Source organism: Ctenopharyngodon idella, chromosome 17 (genome assembly GCF_019924925.1).
Source record: "Ctenopharyngodon idella isolate HZGC_01 chromosome 17, HZGC01, whole genome shotgun sequence".
In the NCBI taxonomy this organism is placed as follows: domain Eukaryota; kingdom Metazoa; phylum Chordata; class Actinopteri; order Cypriniformes; family Xenocyprididae; genus Ctenopharyngodon; species Ctenopharyngodon idella.
In genome coordinates, this window is record NC_067236.1 from 16,527,407 (window position 1) to 16,555,319 (window position 27,913).

Consider the following 27,913-nt stretch of genomic DNA (forward strand, 5'->3'; position numbering starts at 1 on the left):
TGTTCTGAAGATGAACGAAGGTCTTACAGGTGTGGAACGATATGAGGGTGAGTAATTAATGACATGATTTTCATTTTTGGGTGAACTAACCCTTTAACTCTTTTCCCACCATTGACAGAATTTTCCGTCATTTATGACACAACGCTTTTCCGCCATTGACAGAATTTTCCAGTTTTCCATGTTTTCACTGCTGTACGGTAAGGGGTGCTATAACGCTTCTACTAAAAGAGTAGACAATCTCTGGATCAAAACAAAGACAAACAAGGAGCAGAAACAAGCGGTAAAAACATTGCTTATGCACGTTGTGTTCTCAGCTTTTTCCTCAGAATGTTGCTTTTTTTTTATTAAACACCCTCATTCAAGTGTTGATAAAAAAGAAAGAATGAAGCTAGAATAAAACACTTCAAAAAAGCAGAGGCTCTGTTCTTTCTTTTGATATAGCTATTGCATGTTCAGATATTCATACAACAAAATATTCTGGGGGCCATGAAATTTGTATGAAAATTATCAAAAATACTGGCGGTGGCTGGAAACTTTTTAAAAAAAAAAATGCTAGCGGGGAAAGAGTTAAAAAATATCCATGTGCAAGATATAAACTACACTGGTGAGCCACCGATCATAGCTGTGTCAGTATCATAAACACTCAGCCATTCTTGTCTGATACCCTGTAATAGTTTATGAACAGATGCTCACACATGCTGGGTTTGCAATACGCATAAAAAAAACAATTAAGTTAGTCAGTGTTTGGACAAGACTGGTTTCATTCTCTAAAAAAAACATTACATTTCAATTCTATGTATCATTCAGAGTAGCAGCTTTCTGGGAAGTCTATTCCTGGTGATTTTAAGGCACAAATATGATTAATTGGATAGTAAAAGCTGCTGTCCTGTTTTTCTCAGGAATACAGACTTCATCTTAATTCCTGTAAAACGTAGACAGAATCGTTTCACTGGCACAAGGCATAAAGTCACCCTCTCACAGATTCCAGTTCATCCAGGAAAGATATAGCTTTGTGATGAAGCATAGCTGTAGACACAAAAGTACCTTCCAGGTCTTCTTTATCAGTGTTTTAGCATTTCAGATGTTCAATGATGGAGATCTCGCCATGATCGTGGCAGTCCGGGGTAAGACCGTTTAGGTACAGGCTGCCATTTTTGGTCAGGGTCGAGAGACCTTCTTTCTCTAGTTCATCTGTGAAGTTCACGGACAGGGTCCTCTTGCACGGCATCATGTCCTGACCTGGATTTTGGCCCAGCTCTGACGACAGCTTGCGCTTGATGTATGCTGCCCGCTGAAACTTGTCGTAAATTTCCACGCTCAGGCGGCGCCGTGTCTCTTTGAATTCCGCTGACACATTAGCCGTCCATTCTGCAGCGTGAGCGCGAAACTCTCCTACCTGGAACAGAAGGAATTGTCAGTGGGACCAAACGCAGTCAAGTGTCATATGTGTTTAGAAGCGTTTAAGAGGTGTAAATAACCATTTCAAAAACCTGTTTTCTGTGGAAATATCTCAGCCCGAGGGAATGAAAGGCATGTGGGCAGATGGGAGTGTTAAAGAAAGTAATCTGGGCCTGCTGCTATAAGACCGTACAATTCATCCATTGTGTGCAGATGTGCTATGGATCTTTAGGACCCTCTCATCCCAATCCATAGCTCTTATTGGGGTTATCATGTGCAACTTAAAGGATTAGTTCAGTTCAGAATTAAAATTTCCTTATAATTTACTCGCCCCGTGTCATCCAAGATGTTTGTCTTTCTTTCTTCAGTCGAAAAGAAATTAAGGTTTTTGAGGAAAACATTCCAGGATTATTCTCCATATAGTGGACTTCAACGGAGACCAACAGGTCGAAGGTCTAAATTGCAGTTTCAATGCAGCTTCAAAGTGCTCTACACGATCACAAACGAGGAATAAGGGTCTTATCTAGTGAAACGATCGGTCATTTTCTAAAAAAATAAACATTTATATACTTTTTAACCACAAATGCTCGTCTTGCACTGCTCTGCGATGTGCCATGCATTACGTAATCATGTTATAAAGGTCACGTGTGATGTAGGCGAAAGTACCAATCCAGCGTCTAAGTTAACGTGCAAAGACAAAGTCAAACACCCTTTACTTAAAAAGTACATCACGCGTGACCTTTCCAACATGATTACGTAACGCGTGGTGCATCGCAGAGCAGTGCAAGATGAGCATTTGTGGTTAAAAAGCATATACATTTTTATTTGTTTTATAAAATGACAGATTGTTTCACTAGATAAGATCCTTATTCCTCAGCTGGGATTGTGTAGAGCTCTTTGAAGCTGCACTGAAACTACAATTTTGACCTTCAACCCGTTGAACCCCAGTGAAGTCCACTATATGGAGAAAAATCCTGTAATGTTTTCCTCAAAAACCTTAATTTCTTTTCGACTGAAGACAGAAAGACATAAACATCTTGGATGACATAGTGGTGAGTAAATTCTATTCATCAAAGAATCCTGAAAAAAAAAAAAAAAAAAAAAAAAGGTAACAATTTAGTTTAGGGTCCAATTCTCACTATTAACTAGTTGCTTATTAGCATGCATATTACTAGGATAATGGCTGTTTGTTAGTACTTATAAAGCACATATTAATGCCTTATTCTGCATGACCTTATTCTACATCCCTATATCTTACCCAATACCTAAACTTAACTAACTTACTAACTATTAATAAGCAGTAATTAGGAGTTTATTGAGGCAAAAGTCATAATTAACAGTTAGTTAATAGTGAGGATTGGACCCTAATCTAAAGTGTGATCAAAAAAGGTATCAAGGTTTGCACAAAAATACTATGCAGCACAATTCTTTTAAAAATTTATAACAATACAATGTTACTACTAGAGTTAAAAAGGGTGAAAAATTTCCAGTAACTTTCCAGAAACTTTCTATGGGAAGTTAAGCTGGGGAATTTTAGAAATATTTGGAATTTTGGAAAGTTGGAAACTTTACAGGAATTAATTAGAAATTTGGGATAATTTATACAAACTGTATCATATACAAACATAAATATAAACATTTTGATTGGTCATAAGCAGACATGCTTACAAACATATTTAAAAAATGACATTTTTGATAGTGATTCTTTCATTGAACAATAAAAAAACCATGAATGTTATGAATGTTAAAAAAACCATGAGTGTTCTGTGTGCATGTGATTGAGGAAAATGCAGGGTAGAAATTCAACCGAATTTGCATTAAATCTGGTTCTTTTATGTTTTTTTCTGAACTACATTTAAGTTCCCTGTTATAAGCTAACCTGCAATTTTGCAAATTTCCAGTTTTTTCCCATATACAGTATTCCCATTAATTTTCATGAAAATTTTCCAACTTTGAAAATTCCAGGAATCTTGCAACCCTAGTTACTACTTCTAATAACAATGTTTCGAGCGCCAAATCAGCATATTAGAATGATTTCTGAAAGATCATGTGATACTGACGACTGGAGTAATGATGCTGAAAATTCAGATTTGCCATAAAAGATAAATCTTAATTTTAAAATATATTTAAAATAGAAAACATTAACCATTATTGGAGCAATAATATTTCAAAATACAAGAAAACTGTAATGGATGAAGTCCCATTTTCAGCAGCCATTATTCCAGTCTACAGTGAATCTACGAGCAAAACATGTTATATAATCTATAAGAAATCATATAATGTGCTGATTTGGTACTTAACCCTTATTATTATTATTATTATTATTATTATTATTATTATTATCATCATGATTATTATTATCATAGTTGAAAATGATTCTGCTAAAGTGAGGAAACAGCAGTCCAGTGTCTTTTTTCAGTCACTGAAGAATTAAATACATTTGTAGGTCGCTGTACATTTTCAAGTCAATTATTGTTTTTAAAAATGGCAAAACAAACACATTTTGGAAGTGCTGCACTATGAGAAACTGCTTGAAAGCATAAGCATCTGCAAATTCAGCATTTGAACAGAGGGTCTGAATAAATACAGCATTTTTAAAGAATAAAAATAGACATTTGTTACATTACATATGTCTTTACAGTATTTTTGGATCAATTTAAAGCATCCTGCAGTGTAACCGTCTGGCTGCTGCTGATGCACAAATTTAGGATCAATAAAGTTCCTACCTACCTACCTAGCAAACCTCTAAAACATAGTACAGTTACAGAAAAATATACTGTAAGTCTATGGTCTCTAATGTTCTCAGCCTTGTGCTTGAGATTCTCCTGATGTACTATTACCAGAAAGCCCCTTAAATATATATACTACCACTATAGTTTATTCAGGAATAAATAGTTCACTATGAGCCTAGACAATGTCAAGACTGTGAAGCAAAACCTCTCAAAATGAAATTGTAGTAAAAAAAAAAAAACTAATGAGAAAATCTGATATAAGTAAACAAGGAACCTTTGCTTTCCTCTCTAATGAGGTCATTAGATGGTAACTTGGTTCCTTACAGGACTCTTGAAAAGTTCTAATTTGAGAAGTTTATTCCTGATTTAGAAGGAAACAAGTGTGTGTGTGTGTGTGTGTGTGTGTGTGTGTGTGTGTGTGTGTGTGCTACATAGCACCTTTCCAGCATTTAAGAAACCCTGAAAGGTGATGTATTATGGATGAGAATCAGGAAGCAGAACTGGGTCACTCAGACCTTTCATTCACATTAATCCTGCACTGCATTTCCCTTCTCCACTATTTCCAGTAAGATGTGATAATGGACTTCAATGTGAGACATTTTCAGGTTCAGATTTACAGTATTCTGCTGCTTCACACAGGGATGAATAACACTGAGGCCTACAGCCTCCTTTTTGTGAATGACGTTCCTTACATGTTCTTGTAAATGACAAATCCCAACTCCTAAACATAAAACTAATTATGTGATACTATAGAGTATAATGTTAGAAAATTGCACTTATGATGGCATCAGAAAAGCACACACGGTCCAGAGAAAATGTCTTATTATGTGTTTGGGTCAGAGCAAACCTTCTGTTCCAGCTAATCCAAGCACATAATTCTCCAGGCTGAAGCTCATTCATTTCATACACTAGAGTAAATGAAAGCTAAACACAGCGCTGATCTGTGATTGGCTCCTGACACACTGGAAGTTTATGCTGTGGACTACATAGCAAACAAAGCCACAATAACACATAATGAACTCCTCGACATGACCTGGAACATTTCATACAGGCCTCATTAAACACATAAGCTGTTCCTAATCTTTATAGAAATGCAAAATAAGCAATAAAGTCATATTGTGGAGACATTAAATCAGCTCTACAGTATTTTGTGGGAAACAGTTGTGATGGAAAACTTTGTGATGTAACTACTTGACAAACATTCGTAAGTACAGAAAAGGGTTGCATTCAGTGAATTCGGTGAATTGGGAATGCCCTTAAAGTCCACATTTCTTTCCTGAATCGGAATCCAGGTTGCAAACATAGAATGCATAACCGAAAGAAGTTTCTTATGCTTACCAAGGCTGCATTTATTTGATTAAAATATGCTGATTTTGTGCTCAAGAAATATTTATTATTATTATCATCACTGTCGCAAAAAGTTGTGCTTCTTAATATTTTTTGTGGAAACATTTTTCAGGGTTCTTTGTTGAATAGATGGTTCAAAAGAACAGTATTTATTTGAAATAGAAATCATTTATAACATTACAAATGTCACTTTTGAATACTTGACATTTTGAAATGAACTTTAAAAAGAACATTTGCCCCCCAAAACATTTGAACAGTAGCTTATTAGTAAACATGTTTTCATGCACTCAACGCATGTATTTCCAGAAAAAGGTTATAATTAATGCTGTCAAATTGTGATTAATAACATCTAACATAAAAGTTTAGGGCTTGAGCAGGGCTTGACATTAATGTTTTTGCTGCACCAGCCACTGTGGCTAGTGGTTTTCCAAAGTTACTAGCCACTCAGCATTTTCACTGGCCACACTTTTGACATCGATATCATGGGGAAAAACTGCCAGATAGATATTTTTGATATTTTCTCATAATTTCGCAGCAGGTATATTAGGCTGCTGTCACTTTAAGACCTGACGTATGGATCCCTTATACTGTTACACATGCGTTTTCTTTCTCAACTGTTTACGTTAACTTAAAACAAAACTGACTGAATACTAGCCAAGACAGGCATTTTGACATTATTTTGTGTGTATTTGACTGTTTAAGCGCAATAAGCAGTGAAAAAGAACTTAATTTAGTACTGAGAGGTGGCTTTATGTGGCGCACTTTGGGTGTGAGAACAAAATGTGTGGGAATGAGTAAAATTATATGCAATACTCGCAATCCCACGCTGAAATTCAAGTCCTGTAACACCAACAATATTCATCCGGAGCAAATGAAATGAGTGAGTGAGGGGAGACGGGTTTGTGTGTCAACTCGCTGTCGGAGAGATGAGAGAGCGAGAAAGTGAGGCTGGTATCGTGTATCTATTCTGCGGAAAATTAGTATTGAATAGTTTCAGATATTTCAGTATAGGTATCGAAAAATTTGACAACACTACATTGCACTTAGTTTATTATTTCAGATGACTTTTTAAAAGACTACAAGTGAAAAATGTATATATATCAAATTAAACCTGCAAAAGTGGCTAGTAGGAGTGACTGGGTGTATATATATATATATTATATATATATATATATATATACACACACACACATATATTATGTAAACAAACTTTTATGTTAGATGCGATTAATCAATTTTTTAACAGAGACTTAGAATCAATATTTTTATGTGACTGATCCAATACTATCAAAAGTATTGATATTTCTACAATATGTCCATACTTAACAGGCTTACATGGTGGAGATCTTAAATTCACCATCTGTTCTTGGCCATTATGTTATGCTAGACAAATAAAACACTTCTGCTGTGTGACTGTGTTGACTATTTATTTTTTAAATATATATTCCAATTCAACATCATGTGTTTCATAGCCAATTCACATTCACACTGAGAGGGAGCCATTACTGAAATTCAGATTTTTGCTTAACCGTGGAACAGAAGTGTCATGCTCACCCTGGTATTGGCTGAAAGTATTTCGGTAAGCACATACCTCCTCTTTGGTCTTCTTGGAGATGACCCGGAGCCAGTCTCCAATCATACTGAGAACTGCAGCGAAGTAGGCAAGACCCACCAGGATCCAGAACCACACGATGGGCTTATAATAGTCCAGATACTCAATCTCAGAGCCTCCTGAATGAGATAAATCAACCCACATCCACCCACAGAACTCATGAATACTTCAGTTTGAGTTGTTTTTCTGTGTATTTGTTTGCTTTCAGAAACTAACACAAGTGCTTGAAATTGAGACTGAATGAGCAAAGTAGTGACTTCATTCACCTGCCACAAAGTCTCCAAATCCAATAGTGGTTAAAGTGATGACAACAAAGTAGATGGCCTCCAGAGCGCTCCAGCCTTCAATGTGTTGGAAGATGAGGGCGGGGAGGGCCACAAACAGCAGGCATCCAAACAGGATGAACAGGACCGTGGATGTCACACGGATTTTAGTTTGGCTCACGTTCCATTTCTGAGAGGAAAAACAGATGCAAAAGCCGGGCGGAAAAGAAAATGAAGCTCATTATAATCAGTGTTGATAGATGTCCACAATATTTCACCAGACATCGCAGTGTCTGGCATCTAGTATACACTGGCACACATGAGACATAGCGATGTACACTTCCATTCAAAAGTTTGAGTTTTATAATGTTTTTGAAAGTCTCTTATGCTCACCAAGGCAGCATTTATTAAAGACAGTAATATTGTGAAGAATTATTACAATTTAAAATAACTGTAATCTATTTGAATATATTTTATTAGTATTAATTTTTGAATGGCAGCGTACATATAAAGAAAAAGGTAAATTAATAAATAAAAATCACAGACAAAGAGATTTGAAATTCATTGAAAAATTCATTAAAATAATAATCAATTTCCAATGACATTTCACACTGTTATCTGTCATGTGATGCATCCCACACTCATGGAAAACCTGGAAATATCAAGCAATTTTAAAATTGTGCTTTCAAGGCTTGGAAAAGTCATGGAATTTAATCCAATATTAAAAGAAAGTATTGTGGACACAAATTTTCATAATTGTTCAACTGTAAAACACTTCATCAGCTAGATATTGATCTTGTATAATGTCATAGTGATGTCCTTTTATGATAAAAAATAGTGCAGTTGAATCATATTCACACAAAATCAGATACACACAAAATTGCTTAAATTAATTTGACATTTGTTTTACACATTATTTACTCAACATTCAGGCAAAAATGTTTAGGAAATTATTAAGAAGTTATTAATACATATATCAGACTTTACTTATAGAGTTTATTAATATATATTAATTAGCCAAGCATGTGCAGTTATTGTCTAATGTCGATAATCTCATGCCAAATATTTTGTAGGACGAATAATCAGCCTGGCTGAAATATTGTCACTAATTCACTAATTTATCACTAATTTAAAGACCACCTCATAATGAGAGCTTTATGGCCTTTAGTTAATTTGTGTTAGCTTTGAGTAGGGTACCACAAAACACTGACATTTTTAGCAGATATACACATTTAAAATCCGCAAAAACGGGAACAGGACCAAAATGTAGAGATCATAAAGAATGGATGAAGGAAACTGATGACTCATGCTGCACTACACAGATTTTTGTCCAAATATGTCAACACAGGACAGAAAGCTACACTAGACAAGCAAATTCATGACGAGAAATAAACACTTGCCCTTAGAAAAAGATGTATTTTTCCCTTCAGCCTTAAAGAAATTGTGTTTACTATGTGGTACACAAAAGAATGAGTGCACCAGCAATAAATAATTCACTATGCTGCATTGACTTTTCCGACAAAAAAATACTGTATTGTGCTTTTCATTGTAAAATGTTCAACGCAAAAACACAACAGCTCAGCATAAAATGACAGTGTGTATGTGCAACGAGTGTAAACAAGATGGCCACCAGAGGCACTTAAGATATTACGGTGAATCATCAAAGTGACTGAATGTTCTGCAGCACCGAACAAGGCTAATAGTAAGTAAGCAAGCATTTCTACAAAACAATCATTAGTTTAGAGCTGCAGGGGATTTATTGAGCGAAGGCAGTATAGCACATTTCTGACTGAAGGGATATGAGGTGCACAGACCTTTTTTCTAAATGAATGATATGTGACCCTGGACCACAAAAACTATGACTATTTGAAAATCTGGAATCTGAGGGTGCAAAAAAATAAAAATATTGAGAAAATCACCTTTAAACTTGTCCAAATGAAGTCCTTAGCAATGCATATCCACTCACAAAAATATATTTTTGATATATTTTCGGTAGGAAATTTACAAAATATCATCATGGAACATGATCTTTACCTAATATCCTAATTATTTTTGGCATAAAAGAAAAATTGATAACTTTGACCCATACAATGTATTGTTGGCTATTGCTACAAATATACCCGTGCGACTTAAGACTGGTTTTGTGGTCCAGCGTCACAGAATTGGTCTAATCTGTTGTTTTAAAGGGGACCTATTATACCCCCTTAAGTATCTGATGTCCCCAGAGTGTGTATGTGAAGTTTTAGCTCAAAATACCCCACAGATAATTTTTTATAGCATGTTATAGCACGTTTCAGTGCGTGCCCTTTAAATGCAAATGAGCTGCTGCACTCGGCCTAAGAGGGCGGAGCTTCAAGAGCTCGTTCTCCCCTGTCAGGATTCAGTCAAGACGCACTATAATGACAGAAACTGCAAATATATGCTGCATGGAGATAGAACAGGTATAGTTTAGTTCAATTACAGTTATAACTTATATTGTCTCCTTGTTTTTATCCACTATATTAGTACAAGCCAGTTTACCGATGACGTTTATTGTACTTCACACAAAATATGAAGCGTCTGTCTTCACTCTAGAAAATCTCTGTAAGAGCTTAAAACACAGTGCAAGCGTGCATTAAAATATTATCCATAAACTCTCTCTCTCCCTTTCATTATCATCAACATACACAGCGAAGTACACAGAAACACTCGTTACAACTAACAGTAAACAAATATATAAAGACCTTATGCCTTTTCGGGTGGTGCTTAATAAACTGGTAAACTTTATATCCGTAAATCAACTCCGATGAACTGTAATAAAGTGCCCTCACCTTTATTACTGCCGTATCCAGTATCACTCTGGAGACTGTAGGTTTTGTATTGTCCCTTTGTATTGACGTTGGTTCACAAAGCAGTCTGGTGTGAAATGATTCGCGCAGACATTAACAAATTTCGGTAGGGAGCATTTTCTTCAAAAACAAAATGAATCCACCTCGTCTTCAGCGGCTCAGATTTAGGGTGTAAATAAAGAGAGCTATGTGGATTAATCCATCCAGCTACAGAACACCTAAAACGCTTAGGAGACGTTCTCTTCAGTGCAGCAATGGCGGACTGCGAACTTGCTGTGAACTCGCTCAGGGCGGTTCTATGTTAAAACGGCAGTGTCTGTCAACATTCGTGGGCGGGGCCTGTGGCTAATGTGACGTCACACTGCCAGGGACCTGGAAACGGCTTGTTTTGAGACACTGCTTATGATTTATGGGGATTAAAAAAAAGGAGTGGTTGGATTTTTATCATTATAGGGTGGTTGTGTACACACACTGCCAACACACATTTATTTCCAAACACCATGCAAAAGTAAATTTTGCATAATAGGTCCCCTTTAACTTGAATAGCTATTTACATTGTTCAGGTCAACAAGTAAAAAATCCCTGAAAATGTTTTGCATTCATTTTTCCCAAAAATTTCTGTGGCAGACTCTAGAAACTGCTGCACAAGTAAAAGGATTATAATTATAGATTATAACGTGCATTAATGGTATAAATCCTGTGAGCAATTATGCTACATGATTTTTGCTCAATTTAATTAAATACTCACCACAAACATCTTTTCCACTTTGGCGATTCCTTTGCCAAATATTGTTCCCAGTTGATCGCCCACTCCAGCCAAGAGGAACCCAAAGAGTGGGATCCCCAGCAGGGCGTAGATAATGCAAAAGATCCTGCCTCCTTCTGTGTGTGGAGAGACATTTCCAAACCCTGCAGAAAGAGAAGTCATTCTGTCAGGAAGACTAATGAGCCCAGACATTATGTATTATCTGCCAAAACATACGGGTCTCAGCTAACAGGGAACGTTCTCAGAACTTTGGCTAAGGTTCTCTCAACGTTATGAGCAAACATTCTTCCAGTAACATTAACAGAATGTTCGTTCAATGTTATCTGATCTCTAACATCAAAACATTAGCACTAAAAAGTTATTTATACATCATCCATTCAAGGAACATTTTCCTGAAACATTTTCGTCTTTTAAACATTACTACTCGCTACTTTTTCAGACGATTCAGAGAACATTCAAAAGTAACATTCCCATATTACTTAAAAAATGATAAAATAGACAATACACTACCTTAACGTTCACCAAGAATCAAGAAAAAACATTTTTAAAGCATAAAAAATGGCCATTTTGAACTTTCAGATAACATTCAGACACTTTCATAACTTAATGGGAATGTTAACAACATGTTCTTAGAACACATTTTTAATTACTGTACTTCCTGAAACATTATTTTGTTGTTTTCTACAGCTTGTAAGACATTTTGTTTACTATTCTCTTGAGTCAAACTGATAATTCAGCAAATTGTATGCCAAAAAGAAAAAACAAATGTTTAAATCATTCTCCACTAGTGCACTCTTCATTTGATTTAGTGTGGAGACTATGAGAATTTAGAGTGGAATGCCTTATTTATCTGTCAGGGAACATAAGGGCTGAATTATCCAGACTACATGGAGAGTCTCCCAGTTAAGACTTTTTCAACACTTAAATTTAGTGCAAAACAGATAAAAATCATTATACATACATTTAAATGCAATGAATGGGACATAAGTGGGATTCATTTCAGCTGTGTAAATACATTTCTTTTAAAATGTATTCAATTTCAGGCCTCTTGAAAGCAATAAGGAATAAGTGGATCACTAGACAGTCACAGTGAGGTGAATTTTCACAGTGATTTTTGAATTTTCTCATTCAACAGCACTTTTTTTTTTTTTAGCAATTTTACAACTATGTTGAAATGACAATGCAATGCTGCAAACCCTAAAACAACCACAAAAATGACAAGAACAACTTTAGAGCTCTAAAAATACACTCGTTTTATCAAAAGAATTAATGTAAGTGTTTTTATAAAATTACAACCTTCACATTTATGCTTTTAAATCCTTCAAAAATTGCTCAATTTATTTCCATTGTAAGTGCCTCACTGTAACCTCAATTTTGGCTTTTATAAAAAGACACGTTTGCCATGTTACTGAAGAGAGGTTTTAAGGTAAGAATTAATACACAAACTAGGGTGACCATATGTGCCATTTTCCCAGGACGCGTCCTGTCCAGGATTTCTAAATTGCCTAAAATGGCTTGAGCCCTTGCCTCTTTAATCGTGAAAGTGGTCATATTGATGTGCCCCTGGAACGCGATTTAGGAACGCAATTTCTACACGGAGGTCTGTGCAAGCCACTGTTCTTATTGACAGTCTTCATGCAATGCATTGACCGTTCTCTGTAGATCCAGCCTTCTCGCAAGCCACGATTGGTCGATTATGTATAATGCACGCTATTGGTCAAATTATTTTTCAGTCATTACCTTCTGCAAATATGAAAACAAAACCAAAACTGGGACATTTTTTGCAACTTAGAAATCCTGAACAGGACACATCCTGGGAAAATGGCACATATGGTCACCCTAGGGTAGTAACAAGTGTAGACCTTATTCAGAGCCATGATAGGTATGAAAGAAAGGCTGTGAGGGATAAACTTACCATGTTTTCAATGGCATCCGCTTAAAAAAAGTGTTTAAAGCTCCTAGATCTCCTAGAGTTTTTTGTCTAGTGAAATTTCTTGGAAAGATATTTTTGCAGTGTTTCGTCAGCAAAACAATCATAAAACACATTAAATAACAGTACAAGCCACTGAGGAGATGTATGTCTATCCCTCACAGCCTCGCTTTCATTCCCGTTAAAAATCAAAGATGGTGCTTCTGTGAATTAGGTCTATGTGAACTGTTTCCTAAATCTCTGCAAACATATTATGGTATGTTTTGTGCTTTAGTACAGTCAAAAAAAAAAAATCACATACAGCACCTTTAAGTCAAACTCCTGCTCTAAAACACAGACATTTTGACAAAGCAGCTTCTGAAGACAAAGAATCTGGTGACACCATGTCAGGCACCATTTTATAGACAATTCATGTACTGCATAGTGTCACCTGACTTCATATGTGGCCAATGACATTGGTGCGTGCAGTGATTCAGACACTGATCACACTGAAAATATTCCCATAGCGTCACCGCAATGATGTAAGTTCCTATGAAAGGGAACCGATTGATTTGTTTTTCACTTTTTAAGCCCTGGTTCAAACCAAATCTATGCACTTAGTTACAACTCAGATGATATTTTCGCTCTAAGAGTATGAAGGAAAAGTAACATTTAGGAAATTTCCTTTTTAGTCTGAGATGCATAACATTACGCAAGACATACAAAAACAAGAAAATAAACAAGCTTTGAACAATAAATAATTTTAATATTTAACTGTATTATTATTTTAAGAAACTTTGAGAATACCAGTGGTTGAGGTGTGTGTAATACTACCACAACAGGAATTTAGGCAATTACAAGAGCAAAAAGTTAAGCCACTGGACAGGCCCACCCTGAGTAAAGCACAGCAGTGGGGGCATTTCCGCAAGAGCCTCCATCCAATTACGTTTTCATTTTCCGTGAAACTCAATAACTGAGCTCAATCTCTTCTCATGCACTCTGTCCTCTTTGAAACTTAATTAAATCAAAAAACCTTGAAAGAGCCATAAAAATGGTTTCCTGTGAGACAACCATAATTACACACGGCACAGTGGAGACAAATAACTGTAATGTCTTTACACACAATCTTTTGGAAGAATTATGAACATATGTTCATGGTTGGATAAAAAAAAAAATCATACTTGTTCCAGCAGATTAACTATAAGGATTTAAGTATATAAAAATTTATAATGCGTGTTAATGGCTTTAGCAGTTCTATTTTCTCCTGATACAAGCAATACTGTTGCCAGACTCTTCATTGTTCAGATAACATCTAATTTCCTAACCTTAAATAGAAACAAACAACATGTAATAATGAATAATTAATTCATTTGTCAGAGACCTAGATAAGAACCCAAACTGACGACTAATTGGCTAAATCATTTTTTGCAGCCCCCAATTGATTTTGATGCCTGATAAAAACAAGTTTCTGTTCCGATGCACATATTTAATTGTGTCATATCCATTTTTAATTTTGGATGGAGACAAATCTTCAGATGTAAAAAGACAGGAGTCACAGGATTTGATGCAGTGGTATGTCAGCTCATGTGCCTTGCTCAATAAAAGATAAATCGATGATGAAAATAGAACCTTCATAGAAAAATGGAATATGCTCTTATTCTATTTGCTTAATCAATGTATCTCATTTGTTCTGTCTGTTGTGCTTATAAAAAGTGGAAGTGTTCTTTTGTAGCATTATAAATGTCTTTAATGTCATTTTTGTTCAATTTAATGCAGCCTTGCTGAATAAAAGTACCAATTTCTTTAAAGAACAGTATGTTTTTATGTCTTGCAAAATGTAAAAAAAATTCTGTTGCTAAAAATGTATCATGTATTTTGTGGTGGGGACACGAAAATATTGAAAGATCAAGTACAAATCTGACATACTGTGCCGAATAAGCCAGTAGATAAAAAAAAATCTTTGTTAAGCTCTGAAAGGAATGGTAGGATTATAGAGAAAGAGTAAGAAAATATATCTTCCCTTCTTTAGTAAAAGGATTTCTTATATTAAAGGACAGCTATAGGTGGTCATTTTTTCTATGAGAGTTTATATTGTGAAAAATAGAGGCTTTAGCAGATCCTACAGTTCTTCCTCAGTTCACCTAATTTGCAAACAATAGCTTAAAAAATTAGAAAATAAAACAAAATGATAATGTTTATAAAAATATATTTGTTATTTTAGGGCATGAAGCCATATTTGTTCTCCAAGCAGTCCTTTTGAAGGAATTTATGGACCGTACAAGTTTTTAACTGGATAGCTATGAATATTTTAATAGCCCTGTTTAATGGCCCTCCGCAAGCTTTCATCTGAATAATATCATAATGATAACAATGAAAATAAAAGTACATAAAAGTACAAACGTTTTGCACAAATGTACAAAAAGTTAACTCAAAAAAAGGGAAAAAAAAGTAGCTGTAGTCCCAGTATTGAAAAGCACCATGAACACATTCACAAGTCATAACACTAAATGACTGAAATGATATGTTAAAAAAGCAGGATCATTTCTGTTCTCAGTGATAAACTGCCATGTCTCAGTCGAATCTGATGAGAAATGAACGTCATGTGCTGTCTTGGAGCACAACGCAAGTCAGTTTGACACAGGGAACAAAAAATGTCGTGCCACCCTCATTAGTGGAGAAGCACTACTTACTGGAAGACTGACGCAAAACGAGCTTAATGAGCACACAAGTGTGTCTTGTGAGGACTTCAGCATTGGCAAGTAGTCTACACGCATGTGCTGATGCCTGAGTATTAGTGAATGCGACGCCCTCACCAACAGATGAACGCAGAAGGACACTCCAAAGTGTGTGTGTGCATCTTTACTGCGGGGTGGACAGGAAGGTTTTCATTCAAATGACAAAAGAGAATTATTTGGTCGCCTATATTGACAAACAAATTAGCAGTTTGAGCTTTAAAGGCCAAGCATGTGACTTATCTTACTGTCTATCAATTATTCCTGTGATGGCAAATCTGAATTCTCAGCAGCCATTACTCCAGTTCTCAGTGTCACTTTTGTTCAATTTAATGCATCCTTGCTGAATAAAATCAGTAATTTCATTAAACAAAAATCTTAGTGCCCCCAAACTTTTGAACATGGAGATCTGATGTGCAGCCCCAAGAACTTGGCCTCTTTCAACTTTGTATAAAAGGTCAAGCTAACAGACTCGCTCGGTTCATTAATTGCACTTCATACTTCACAACCTAAGTAGGGACGCTGGGGAGATTGATGAAGGGGGCTTGCTCTCTTTAATCCACTACTTGGCTCCATTCCAGCAGGTTTCAAAGGTGTCATACACATGTATTCAAGAGCGGTCAAAGCTGTTGAAAGGTTTAGTTAAGGTTCATTAATCAAGCTTATTAAATAACATTAATGCAATTTCCTACACATCCTTAGTGATGAAGTCAAAATGAAAAATGTAGCTGCTGATTATTTGCTGAGAAATAAATCCATAAAATGTTGAGTGTTCAGATCATACGTAAATAACCTTGTGGTTAGGGTCTACACTATTATGACAAAAATCATAAGTTGATTATTTGCCTTGATATTTTAATTGCAATTTAAATAATTTAATTAATAGAATTTACATTAAAATGTTCATTTTAGTAGATAATGTTATGTTCAGGTTTAGTTTCCGTTTCATTTTCATGGACTTTTATTTTGTATGTTCCTGTTCCTGCTTTCTTTGTTCTCTTATCTAGTTTGTTTCCATGGTTACTGATTATGTTTACCTGTGTCTTTTTTAGTTACTCGTTATCTTGTGTGTATATGGGTGTACTCACACTAGGCGCTCTGAACCGTGCCCGAGCGGGTTTGACCCCCAAAGCCTGGTTCGTTTGACTAGTGTGATCGCTCCGAACCATGCCCGGGCACGCTTGGAAGAGGTGGGCCAGAGCGCGGTTCAGTTGGGCTCAAGAGCTGTTCACATGCAGTGTGAGCGCTAACCGTGCATGAGCATGGAACAGCTGCTACTTTTGTGTGCGCTACTGTCATCATTACGACGGCAAAAATCTTTATTACTACTTTGATAGTACACTTTTCAATTCATGTAATTAATTCGAGTGTATTTGGGTTTATCACGGGTCTGGTTCTTACCTTATTGATGAACAAGAATTGTAGTTTGCGAGTAAAGCTGCAAATTCCTCCATTAACGTCAGCTGCCTTTGTAATCCTCTGATACGTGCAAGTGAAAATCGATGCGCGGCTTAAAAGATAATATATATTTCTTCCTGTTTTCTTCCATTCAAAGTTGCATCCTATATGACATAAGCGTGCTCCGGCCCGGAACGTTAAGCGCAACGTGAGTGCAGGCCAGCGGGGGAGTGGGGAAAATTGCGCTCGGGCTCGGTTCAAGGTAACCGTGCCTAGTGTGAGTATACCCTATAACGCCCTCAGTTCCCTTGGTTTATGGTCCTGTATTGTTTATGCTTATGTGCTTAGCTGTTATGTTTTTGCCTTTCATGCTTGAATTACCATCTTTGTTTTAGTTTGTCTTGTTAATAAACGATAAAGACTATAGAATAATGTGAAGACTTTCAAATTAAAACAAATATATATTTCAAATAAATGCTGTTTTTATTTTTAACTTTTATTCATAAAAAAAATCCTGGGAAAAAAAATGCATCTGTAACACATCCACTACTGGAGGCGTTTTAGAATCCATTTGTTAAAGGATTAGTTCACTTTAAATGAAAATTACCCTAAGCTTTACTCAACACAATCGGAGATATATTAATAAATATCTCGACGCATCCAAGCTTTATAATGGCAATGAGCGGGACCAACGAGTATGAGCTGAAGAAAGTGCTTCCATCCACATCCATCCATCATAAATGTGTACACGGCTCTGGGGGGGTTAATAAAGGCCTTCTGAAGTGAAAAAAAAATCCATATTTAACAAGTTATGAAGTAAAACATCTAGCTTCTGCCAGACCGCCTTCCGTATTCAACTTAGGATGAAAGCACAAGGCCTCTCGCAGTTCGAAAAGCTTACGCTACGTCCTACGCCTTCCCTATTCAACTTACGCGACGCCAGTTCCATTTTTTTCGTAACTTGAATATGGAAGGCAGTCTGGTGGAAGCTAGATATTTTACTTCATAACTTGTTAAATATGAATATATATTTTTTTACACAAACACGTCGCTTCGCTTCAGAAGGACTTTATTAAACAGTAATCCAGAGAACAGTGAAAGGGTCATGCACAAGAGACAAGATAGTAGTAATATTAACACTTGGTATGCAGGCTTTTTACACTGATAGTCAGACATGGGAACTGGCTGGTGGGGTTCAGGCAGTATTCATGACAGAAGGTTGACCAGTTGATGAGTTCACCTTGCCTCCATGAGATCTGTGGGTCATGTATTGATAGTCACAGATGCCCCGAGATGATGGGATGTAATGGTGAGGAGATGACAAACACCCCCCTGATCTCAAGGTCTTTAGCCTCTTTGTTATAGCGCCCGACTCCCACCCAGGAGACCACGGTTCATGTCCCGCTCGGAGTGGGTCGAGTAGAGTGAGGTTTAGGGGGGTGAGTGTAACGGTCATAGGCCAGTAAGAGCTGTGTGTGTAAACCTCACTCCCCTGATCTCAAGAGGCGCTCTAGTGACTAACGTTAAAGACTGCGGTCTTCAGCTTTGTTGATAGAGCACCCAACTCCCATGCCAGCGGACCCGGGTTCGGGTCCCACTTAGAGCAGGTGGTTCAAACAGAAGGGGTTACACATAGGTTCGGGAGATTCATAGGAAACATGACTGGATAGCTCAATGGTGCTGTGCAGTGGTACACTGGTAAACTGGATTGTTTCTAATTAAATTGTCAAGCTTGATTGCAAGGTTATTGTACTGTGAAAGACTTAAGGTTTCGTCTTTACACGCTTGTTCCGCTTGTAGAATGGGATTTAATCCCTTAAGGAAAACTGTTTTCAAAGCCACATCATTCCATCCGCTCTGTGCTGCTAATGTGCAGAATTTAACACTGTATTCAGCTGCGGTGGATTTGCTCTGGTGTAGGTGTAATAATTAGAGTGAAACATCCGTCCCGCCAGCTGGATATTCAAACACATATTGTATTTGTTGTGAGAAATACATGAATGAACTACGGATCTGTAAATCATTGTCCCAGACAGCGGGCGCCCACTCTAGCTCTTTGCATGAGAAGTGACATGACAGATACACACTTGGTTGTTTCACTATGGTATGTATCAGGTTGATGTGAAAAATAGATTGAGCATTGACCTAAAAAAAACCCTACATTTATCTGCAGACCTATCAAACTTATCAGGTAAAGCCAGCATTACAGCTTCGGTTCTGGTTGACAGTAGAGCTTGAATATATTGAGTGAGATGTTCATTAGTAACCCGTAGTGCCATTAGCTGTTCCTGGCAGCCTTTAAGCATCTCGCTCTGATAAGCAAATGCCACTTGTAACTGTGAAACTCCTGCTGGATTCATGTCCGGCAAAGTATTCTGTAACGGATCCACTACTAGAGGCATTTTAGAATCCATGTGCTGGAGTTTATTAAACAAACCAGCAACTCCAGAGCAAACAAACCAAACATTAAACAGGTAATCGAACTCAATGTACAGGCAGAAATCAAGAAATCCAAATAGGCAGTCCAACAGCAAACAAATCCAAAAACAGTAATCCAGAGAACAGTGAAAGGGTCGTGCACAAGAGACAAGATAGTAGTTATAGTAATGCTTGGTATGCAAGTGAACTGCCAATACTTCGCAAAGATGGCTACTGAGAGCATGGTTTAAATAGTTTCTTGAGCACCAAATCAGCATATTAGAATGATTTCTGAAGGATCATGTGACACTGAAGACTGGAGTAATTTTAATCTTTTTACTGTATTTTTTTTTTTTTTAAATCATACCAACCCCAATCTTTTGAACAGTAGCGTACACATCCAAAACAAGCTGACAGACTCACAAGAGCACACCTAAATGAAATGCTGATTAATTAATTGGGGCAGCCATAATCAGAAATAGTTTTTATTAACTGTGCAGCCCTATCTATTCATTTGACTTTCAAGTAACCTGAGTTAAATTTGTTTTACCAAAGTTGCTTTCGTCACCTATATGAAGTGATAATGAAGTTCAAAAAGTCACTAACAAATAAAGAATTAATTCAGAGGATTCATACTGAGTACAGCTGTTACCTATAGTGGTGATGACAGTCCCTGCAAAGAAGAAGGAGCTGCTGAGGTCCCACATGCTGCTCTCATTGGAGGGGTGACCCGAGGGATTGACCCCGGCCCGGATAGCAGACACCACTTGCTGCAAATGAGAGAACAGGTCTCAGGAATAATCTCCAAAAATGCAATGAATCACTTCAAGCTCAAACCAAAAATGACACAAACACTTGATAAAAATAAAACTTTAACCAAAGTCATCATTTACTCCCTTCTCATGTCATACTGACTCTGTATTTTCTTTCTTTGTGAAATACCTGCCACAAAAGAAAATAAATATTACAGGGTCAGAATGACATGAAGGTAAAAAATGATGACAAATTTTCAGTAGGAAAAGTATTACATGGACACATGTTTATTTAGAAACTGACAGCTATATTTCCAATTTACCCAGGCTGAATCATATTCAACCATGCTATTTCCAGTATAACCCCATCTGCTATTGTGTGGATAGATATAACATGTTTAAATCTGAAGCAGGCTCTGAATAAGCAGGATGGCTGGCTCCAGCTGCCTATATTCAGTGCCTCAAACAAAGACACAGATCTGTTCTTTATCAGTGTTCCACAGCATCTCTGGATTTTACGTCACACATTACTGTGTCAGCTGGGAGTTAAGACCTGTAATTTCATTCACTCTCAAATCCGTTATAGGATGGATGCCTTATCAAATGTGTGGCCCTGTGTTTGTGCTGCAGGGATGATTTACTTCTTGTACTGTTTCAGACTGTGCCTCTTCTTCTAAAGAAGGGATCTTGGCATAATTGAGATCAATATTCCTACTTCTCCGATCAGTGTGTTCCTTGTAGATCTGAAGTCACTTACTACTAGCTTGGATTGATTCCAAACTTAGGGAATGTGTAGTTCTTTAAATAGATTTTCTTATCCTTTTTACACTAGGTAAGTTAACATGCACTTTAAAAGAGCAAATTTCTCAAAGAGTGAGTTAAAGGTCAAAGCTTTGCTGAAGTTGTTCTGTTCTCATTTCATAAGTATGCATATTTCAGAAACTAAAGTAAGTGGAGGGCAAAAGGTGGAGCTGTCTGTGGTCCTTAACTCATAGCTCACTCGGTCTTTCTCTGTCAACTATAACACATAAGATGGGGTTGTACACTACATTTAAATAAGGCAAGAACGTATTATGGCCATCTCTTATCACAATTACGAGACACAGTGTATTATGTCAGAAAAACAGAAAATGGCATTGAAAACCTGAAAAAATGTTGCAATTGCAAGATGTAATGTCCAAATAATGAACAACTGTATTGCAAACTGTATTGTTTTTTAAAAAAGCTGAGATTACAAGATGTTCACATCTTGTTAATGTTCAAAAAATGGAAAACTGCATTGCAAAGATGAAAACTAAAGTTCCAATTATGTGATGTAATGTTAACAAAAAAAAAATGCATTTCAAAAATTAAAATTTGAGTTGCAATTACAAGATGTAATATCCAAATTACAAAAAATTGCATTGCAAAACTTACAAATAAAGTTGCTATCAATGTACCATTAATATACAACAACAAAGTTGCAGCAAGTTGTTTAAATAAGGGGCTGTTCACACAGAACATGTTTTTCCACTGTTCTGCTTTTCCATTGTTTTTCAATGTAAACATATGCTGACATCTTTAAAGGGATAGTGCATCCAAAAATGAAAATTATTCCATGATTTATTCACCCTCAAGCCATCCTAGGTGTATATGACTATTGTCACGGTCACCGTCACGTTCTGTTTGTTTGGGTTTGTCATCTGTCACATGTGCTCCTTTGTTCCGTTTTTCCCGCCACAATCTGTCACCACGGACATTAACCAGATCATCACAGCTGTCTGTCATTTGAGTTAATCGTCTGTGTATTTAAGTTCCTGTCTTCCCTCAGTTCATTGTCGGGTCTCGTATGTTCATTGTGTTGTGTTGCGTTCCTGCCTGTATCTGTATCTTTCCCGTTGGATTCAAGCAAAGACTTTATTGAGAGTTATCTTCTTCGTCGTGTGTTTCCTCTCAACCAGCACGTTACAACTATCTTCTTTCAGACGAACACAATCGGAGATATATTTAAAAATATCCTTAGTTCTCCAAGGTTTATAATGGATGTGAATGAGGGGGCTGCGTTTTGAAGCCAAAAATAATACATCCATCCATTAAAAAAAGTAATCCATATGACTCCAGGGGGTTAATAAAGGCCTTCTGAAGCAAAGCGATTCGTTTTGTAAGAAAAATATCCATATTTAAAAATTCAAATAACTAGCTTCCAGCAGACGACTGAATGCGCAAGTCGACTTGCGCCAAATGGGTAATCCTCTTACGCGATGTATGACGCAGGATGTAGGAGTATTGTAAGCTTAGACACTTCTTGCGGTTCAAACAAATAGGGCTGTGCAACAAATTTAAGCTCATCTTCTCTTTTATTGAAATCCTCCAACATTTTTGTTTTAAATTATTGTTTTAGACTTAACCTTGACCGGTGATTTGTTTTGCTCTATCCTCTGCGCCTCCGCGTTCGTCATTACATTGTGCGTCAGGTCAAAGTATACTCTTCCGCCGCAAATCGACTTGCGCATTCTGCGTACGGTTTTCCGCCGGAAGCTAGTTATTTGAATTTATAAAGTTTTAAATATGGATATTTTTCTTACAAAAAGGCATCACTTCACTTCAGAAGGCCTTTATTAACCCTCTGGAGTCATATGGATTAATTTTTTTTATGGATGGATGCATTATTTTTTTTCACAACCATTACAAACCTTGAAGGACTCAGGATATTTTTAAATATATCTCCAATTGTGTTCATCTGAAAGAAGAAAGTCATATACACCTAGGATGGCTTGAGGGTGAGTAAATCATGGGATAATTTTCATAATTTCCCTTTAACCACTGACATCTTTAACCATTGTGCTCTAATCTCGCATGACACAGTTAAAAAAGTGTCTCTAGACTTTGCGCTTTTTTCAATCCACTGACCTGCGTCTCGTGTTTTTATCAGCAAAAACGTGTTCTATTTTAAATGCCCCGAGCAGTGATGAAGATGTGCCAAAAAAACTCTCATTTCTTCATTTGTCACATCAGGCCAATAGTTACTGCAAAACATTCAAGCAATTAAGTATCTATCTCTATTTTAATTCTGCAGCAGCTTGTATCAGGTATTGGCCTGGTTCATATTACAGCCTTGAGCTTCTTCTCAAAGTCCAGAGAACTGTAGCGAAAAAAACTGGGCACGTTTCCTTTAAGCAATGAGTGAGCAATGTAAACACTGTCAAAAACATCTGCACATTGTGCAGATTCTCCTGGCCTAAATATAGCAGGACGAGCCCTCAGCGTATCCCAGCTGCTTGTCAATGCCTCCTCCTCCTCCTCCCAGCTGGCTGCAGGAGAGCTCAGCCAAAAGTGAGAGGCAAAGAGAGGCCATTCTTTCCATGGGGAGGTTTTCCTGTTTGTGAACACCTTCCAAGTGCCGCTACAATCACTACTGGGTTTGTGCTGTTGGCAGCAAAGCAACTTGGCAGGAATAAACATTTGTTCAGAGGTGTGTGAAGTGTCGGAACACCAAAGAGATGGTGGAAGTAGGTGAATGCAGTGTGTTGGAATGTAATTTATCGTAACATGTAAGGGGAAGGAGCGTGAGTTGTCTCCAGGGGTTAGAAGAAGAACATTTATAGGCTGCCAGAGAACTACAGGAATATTTATAAGTGGGAAGTTACTTAAACGCATCACAACGCACAACAACCTAACCACACTAAGGACCTGTGTCCACCTGGTATTAAGATGCATTTTGGTCAATCAGATCACAAGTAGATAAGGGAGACACATTCCTGTTTACACTTGGTGTTTTAATCAGTCTCTTTTGTCCACATTCAACCACTTCTGTCCTGATTTCTTCAAGGGAAGGGTCTATGGGTGTATGGGTTTTTCAGATCTTTCGATCTAATGGATGAAATAAGCTCATGCAATTTACAAAAGAACATGACTGGAGATGACAGAAAAACATAAGAAGAGCAGCAGCTGTTGTTTCTGCTCTGAAAGCCGCAAGAATGCTGTGAGTGTGTGTTAGAAATCAGGAATGGTGAGAGAACATTGTGATTGGTACATTTTTCGTCTTCAAACCAAACTTGGGTCTTCAGTCATTTAATATTTCAACCAAGTTTAAATCCCATCTGGCAAGTGCGCTTCCCATAATGTTTACGCATTAGGTCAGTAGGCCAAAGTCACGTGAACTATTGAAATTTCGAAACACTTATGATGTAATGAAGCCTTGTTTACTGAAGTCACATGACTTTGGCAGTTTGATACACGCTCCGAACCACTGATTCGAAACAAAAGATTCGTAAAGCTTCGAAGCTTCATGAAGCAGTGTTTTGAAATCGCCCATCACTAGATATTGTTGAATATAAGGTCATTATTTTGTTTTTTTGGCACATTAACAAAGATTAATAAATGTTGTGCAGTTTATTATTAGCTCATGTTAACTAATGAGCCTTATTGTAAAGTGTTACCAAGTATTTAAATCAAATAAAGAACTATTCCTCAAATTATTAAAATGATTATTTAAATATTGCAAAAACATATTGTGAACAAAGCAGAACTCCCATCCCATGTGTTCACAAATTTATGCACATTTACAGTAATAAATTTAATTTGCTTTTTGCTGTTTTGTCCAGCATTTTTAACACAATATCCCAAGATTTACATCAAAATATGTGGATGAAAACCCAGCTAGTGACTCACACACACATACACACACACACACACACACACACACACACACACACACACACACACACACACACACACAAACAAGCAACCACGACCTTTAAATTGCTGCTAGAATCATTTAGTAAATTTTGCAGCGAACACTGATCTCTGCACTTATAAAATGTCACTTTCTATTCAGTCTACATTTTGCACAAAGGTAAACACCTCAGACGGTACAGCTAATTATTAGTGATGTAATGTCAAGAGCAGATTTCCCGACAGGTGAATTAATGTTAATTGAACTCACTAAAACCGATTACAAAGAAATTACTGGCAGCAACCCCACTTTTAGGAGAGCAGATATAGTTATTAACCATAAGAATTGCATAAGAATTTCAGCCAAACAATCTTTTCCATCCCTCTTATTCCTAAGAAACAAGCTTGCGTCATACTTCAGAAACAAACCAACATGTCTTTGGCTTATCAGTGTTTTCTGTCTCCAATTAATCAGACTGCAGACTGTTTCTGCCAACTTCAGAGCTGTCTCTATTGATTTTGGCAAAGATTAGTCTATTCACCCAATGTCCCGCAGACAAAACCACTATATACTTTGAATCAATATCAAAAAGGCTATTTTTACCCATACAAATAAATCAAGCACACAGGTAAATGATTCTGTACCTTGACCAAGTCCTCCAGCTCAGAGGTGTTGACACAGGTATGACTAGAGAGAAAGTTAATTTTCTCCTGCACGATGAGGTACTTCTGCGAGCTCTCCTGGGGCTGTTCCAGAGCTTTGAACACCGTGGCTCCGATGATCAGGTACAGAACCACCAGCAGGAAGATCGCCAATACTGTTTTCCACTTCATTACGGTGGTTATGGTATCACAATCATCACCCGAGTTATACACAATGGGCTTGGAGGAGAACGACAGCCGTGGTTTGGTGTTGTGTGTGGCTGATTTAGGATCTAAAAGATCAGGTGCAGCCACTGGAGGGAACAAAGGGAGAGAGAAGGTAAGAGAGAGCAAATGAAGAGAGAGAGAGAGAGAGAGAGAGAGAGAGAGAGAGAGAGAGATGGGTTATAAAAGGCAGCAGTAATTTGAAAGAAATAACTGCTGATAATTTTGTAATCCTGCTTTATGTATACTGTAGATCTATATTTATTTTCCATGTGTCTTTGTACACGAACGAAAACACATTTATGTTTTTTACATGGAGCCATTAATAAATAATAGCAGCTGTGAAAGGCACAGACACCTGCAGGGTTTTAAAACAGTGATGAATTCGATTTAGATTATGGTTCAGAATATGTCTTGTTATTATTCTGAATCAAAAGCATTTTAAATTTTGTTCCGTGGGAACATTTTTGTCTATGATATAACAGGGATAAATCATTTAACTGATTATTTCTTAATACAAGCATTACTTTTAGGCTTTTTGAGAGGATTTTAATAAAAGAACATTGTCGTAAAAATAGGAAAAAATATGTAGAACCAATTTTCACTCAGAAATTCTTAGTCAATTTCACAGTAAATTACAAAGAACTGGCACACTAAATTAAACGTAGAAAGTCTAAAAATAGTATTTGCCAGTAAAACATACTTCACTAATCGAAAATCAGTGTAGAAACTGGCCCATCATCTGTGAGGATATTAAATTGGTTCTTTCTCAGCTGACTTCTGCAGTGTTCCAGCTAAGTGTGAAAACCGTCTCTAGCAAACCAGTGATAGTGGACGTTATGTTCTCCTCACTAGTATCCAGTATGCAGCGTGAGGAACTACGTTATGCAAGGCGAAACAAGTTTCAGCACTAATTTAGAGCTGTAGATTTTCCCTCTGTGCATAATTCAGACCTCAACCCTTATTAATGATCTGATAGCCCCAGAGGGTTCCAGCAACGCATGTGTCCACTTTTTCATTAGAAACTTTAACCCATGCAGATCCAGTCAAATCACTTTTCTGTGATTTTTCATTTTGATGCCATCGAAATTGCAAAATATGATTCTAACTGAATTAACTACCAAACTTAAAACTATACCATTTTGACTGTTGAAGCCAAAGGTGATATTAGTAAGACAAGTCATTAGATGACATTAAAGTTTTGGAGAAAAGCATCTGCTAAATGACTAAATGTAAAGTGTTTATTAGCTTTATTATGTTTAATGAGCAGTGTAAGTAGACAAGGCATACTGTACTGCAAAATGTGATTTCAGTAATAATCCTCCTACAAATCTGGAAACATGTCAAAGCTGTAGGTGGTGTGGCGCTGTGATATATAATCTGAGCTGGTCACTGAAAGGTTACAAGTTCAAACCCTGCAGAAGGCAATCCAATAGTAGCAAGTGTATTGCAGTGGTCTTGCATGTTATATTTTACCTTTATCTGCTTTCGGCAATGCTGAATTCCAGCTATTACTCTATACATACATATAATTGTATTTAATTTTAGATTTATTTATTTAAACTGAATCTACAGTTATTTTGTATTAACTTTGTCTTGAACAAATCTGTCTGTAGAATCAGGCTATGTGTTCAGAACCAAACCCAATCCGCAATGAAGAAATAACTATTAAAATGAACTAATTCTTTTGACTAAAATCATTTACGGTCGCATTTTGAGTAGAATTTAAACATGATCATATTTTTATGTCCATTGAACATAATTCGGGTTTGAATGGGTTAAGTATTATGCCAAATTAACTATGCAACACTTGATAAACAATTCAAGTGCACAAAAAAAAAAAGACATCGCGCACTTACTACTTTGTCAGATCTCTTCTTCTTCCTGCTGCTCTTCATCAGCTGTCTTGAGTGCTGGACCTCTTGACTTGTTGTCTTGCCGTTCTCAGGAGCACGCTAGCAAAAACTGGATGTTAATCATGGCACCAAACGCACTCGCATCCCTCCGTTTTCTCTTCTGGACTATCATGCCCCTGTCCAGTTTTAAATCTCCATGCGAGCAGTATCTTGGAATCCAGCGGTGGATTTCGTGGTTGAGTAAGCACTGAAGTGAGAAGGGAGTGTCCAAAGGGGGCACACGGATAATTGGACGGGCTGTTCTCATCATGAGCGCGCTCACTGTCCGTCTCCACGCTCACAAGTGTGTTCGCGAACTCTGGGCAGGTTTCACGATTTCATG

At 37.0% G+C, this 27,913-nt stretch overlaps 1 protein-coding gene across 1 annotated transcript; it reads right to left on the minus strand.

Moving 5' to 3' along the window:
* kcnk2a (potassium channel, subfamily K, member 2a) lies at positions 1-27,913 on the minus strand. Its single transcript, XM_051868110.1, has 7 exons — positions 27,535-27,913; positions 25,454-25,764; positions 20,056-20,173; positions 10,929-11,089; positions 7,356-7,542; positions 7,069-7,208; positions 1-1,396 (listed from the first exon to the last, which is right to left on the minus strand). Coding segments are annotated over exons 1-7 (1,245 nt in total). The 5' UTR covers positions 27,536-27,913; the 3' UTR covers positions 1-1,069.

Excerpts from the sequence above, each read along its gene's own strand:
- kcnk2a (XM_051868110.1), bottom strand. Across the intron at positions 7,543-10,928 it reads AAGTGGAAAAGATGTTTGTG|AAATGGAACGTGAGCCAAAC; the intron begins GTGAGTATTTAA and ends TTTTCCTCTCAG. Across the intron at positions 7,209-7,355 it reads ATTTGGAGACTTTGTGGCAG|GAGGCTCTGAGATTGAGTAT; the intron begins GTGAATGAAGTC and ends TATCTCATTCAG.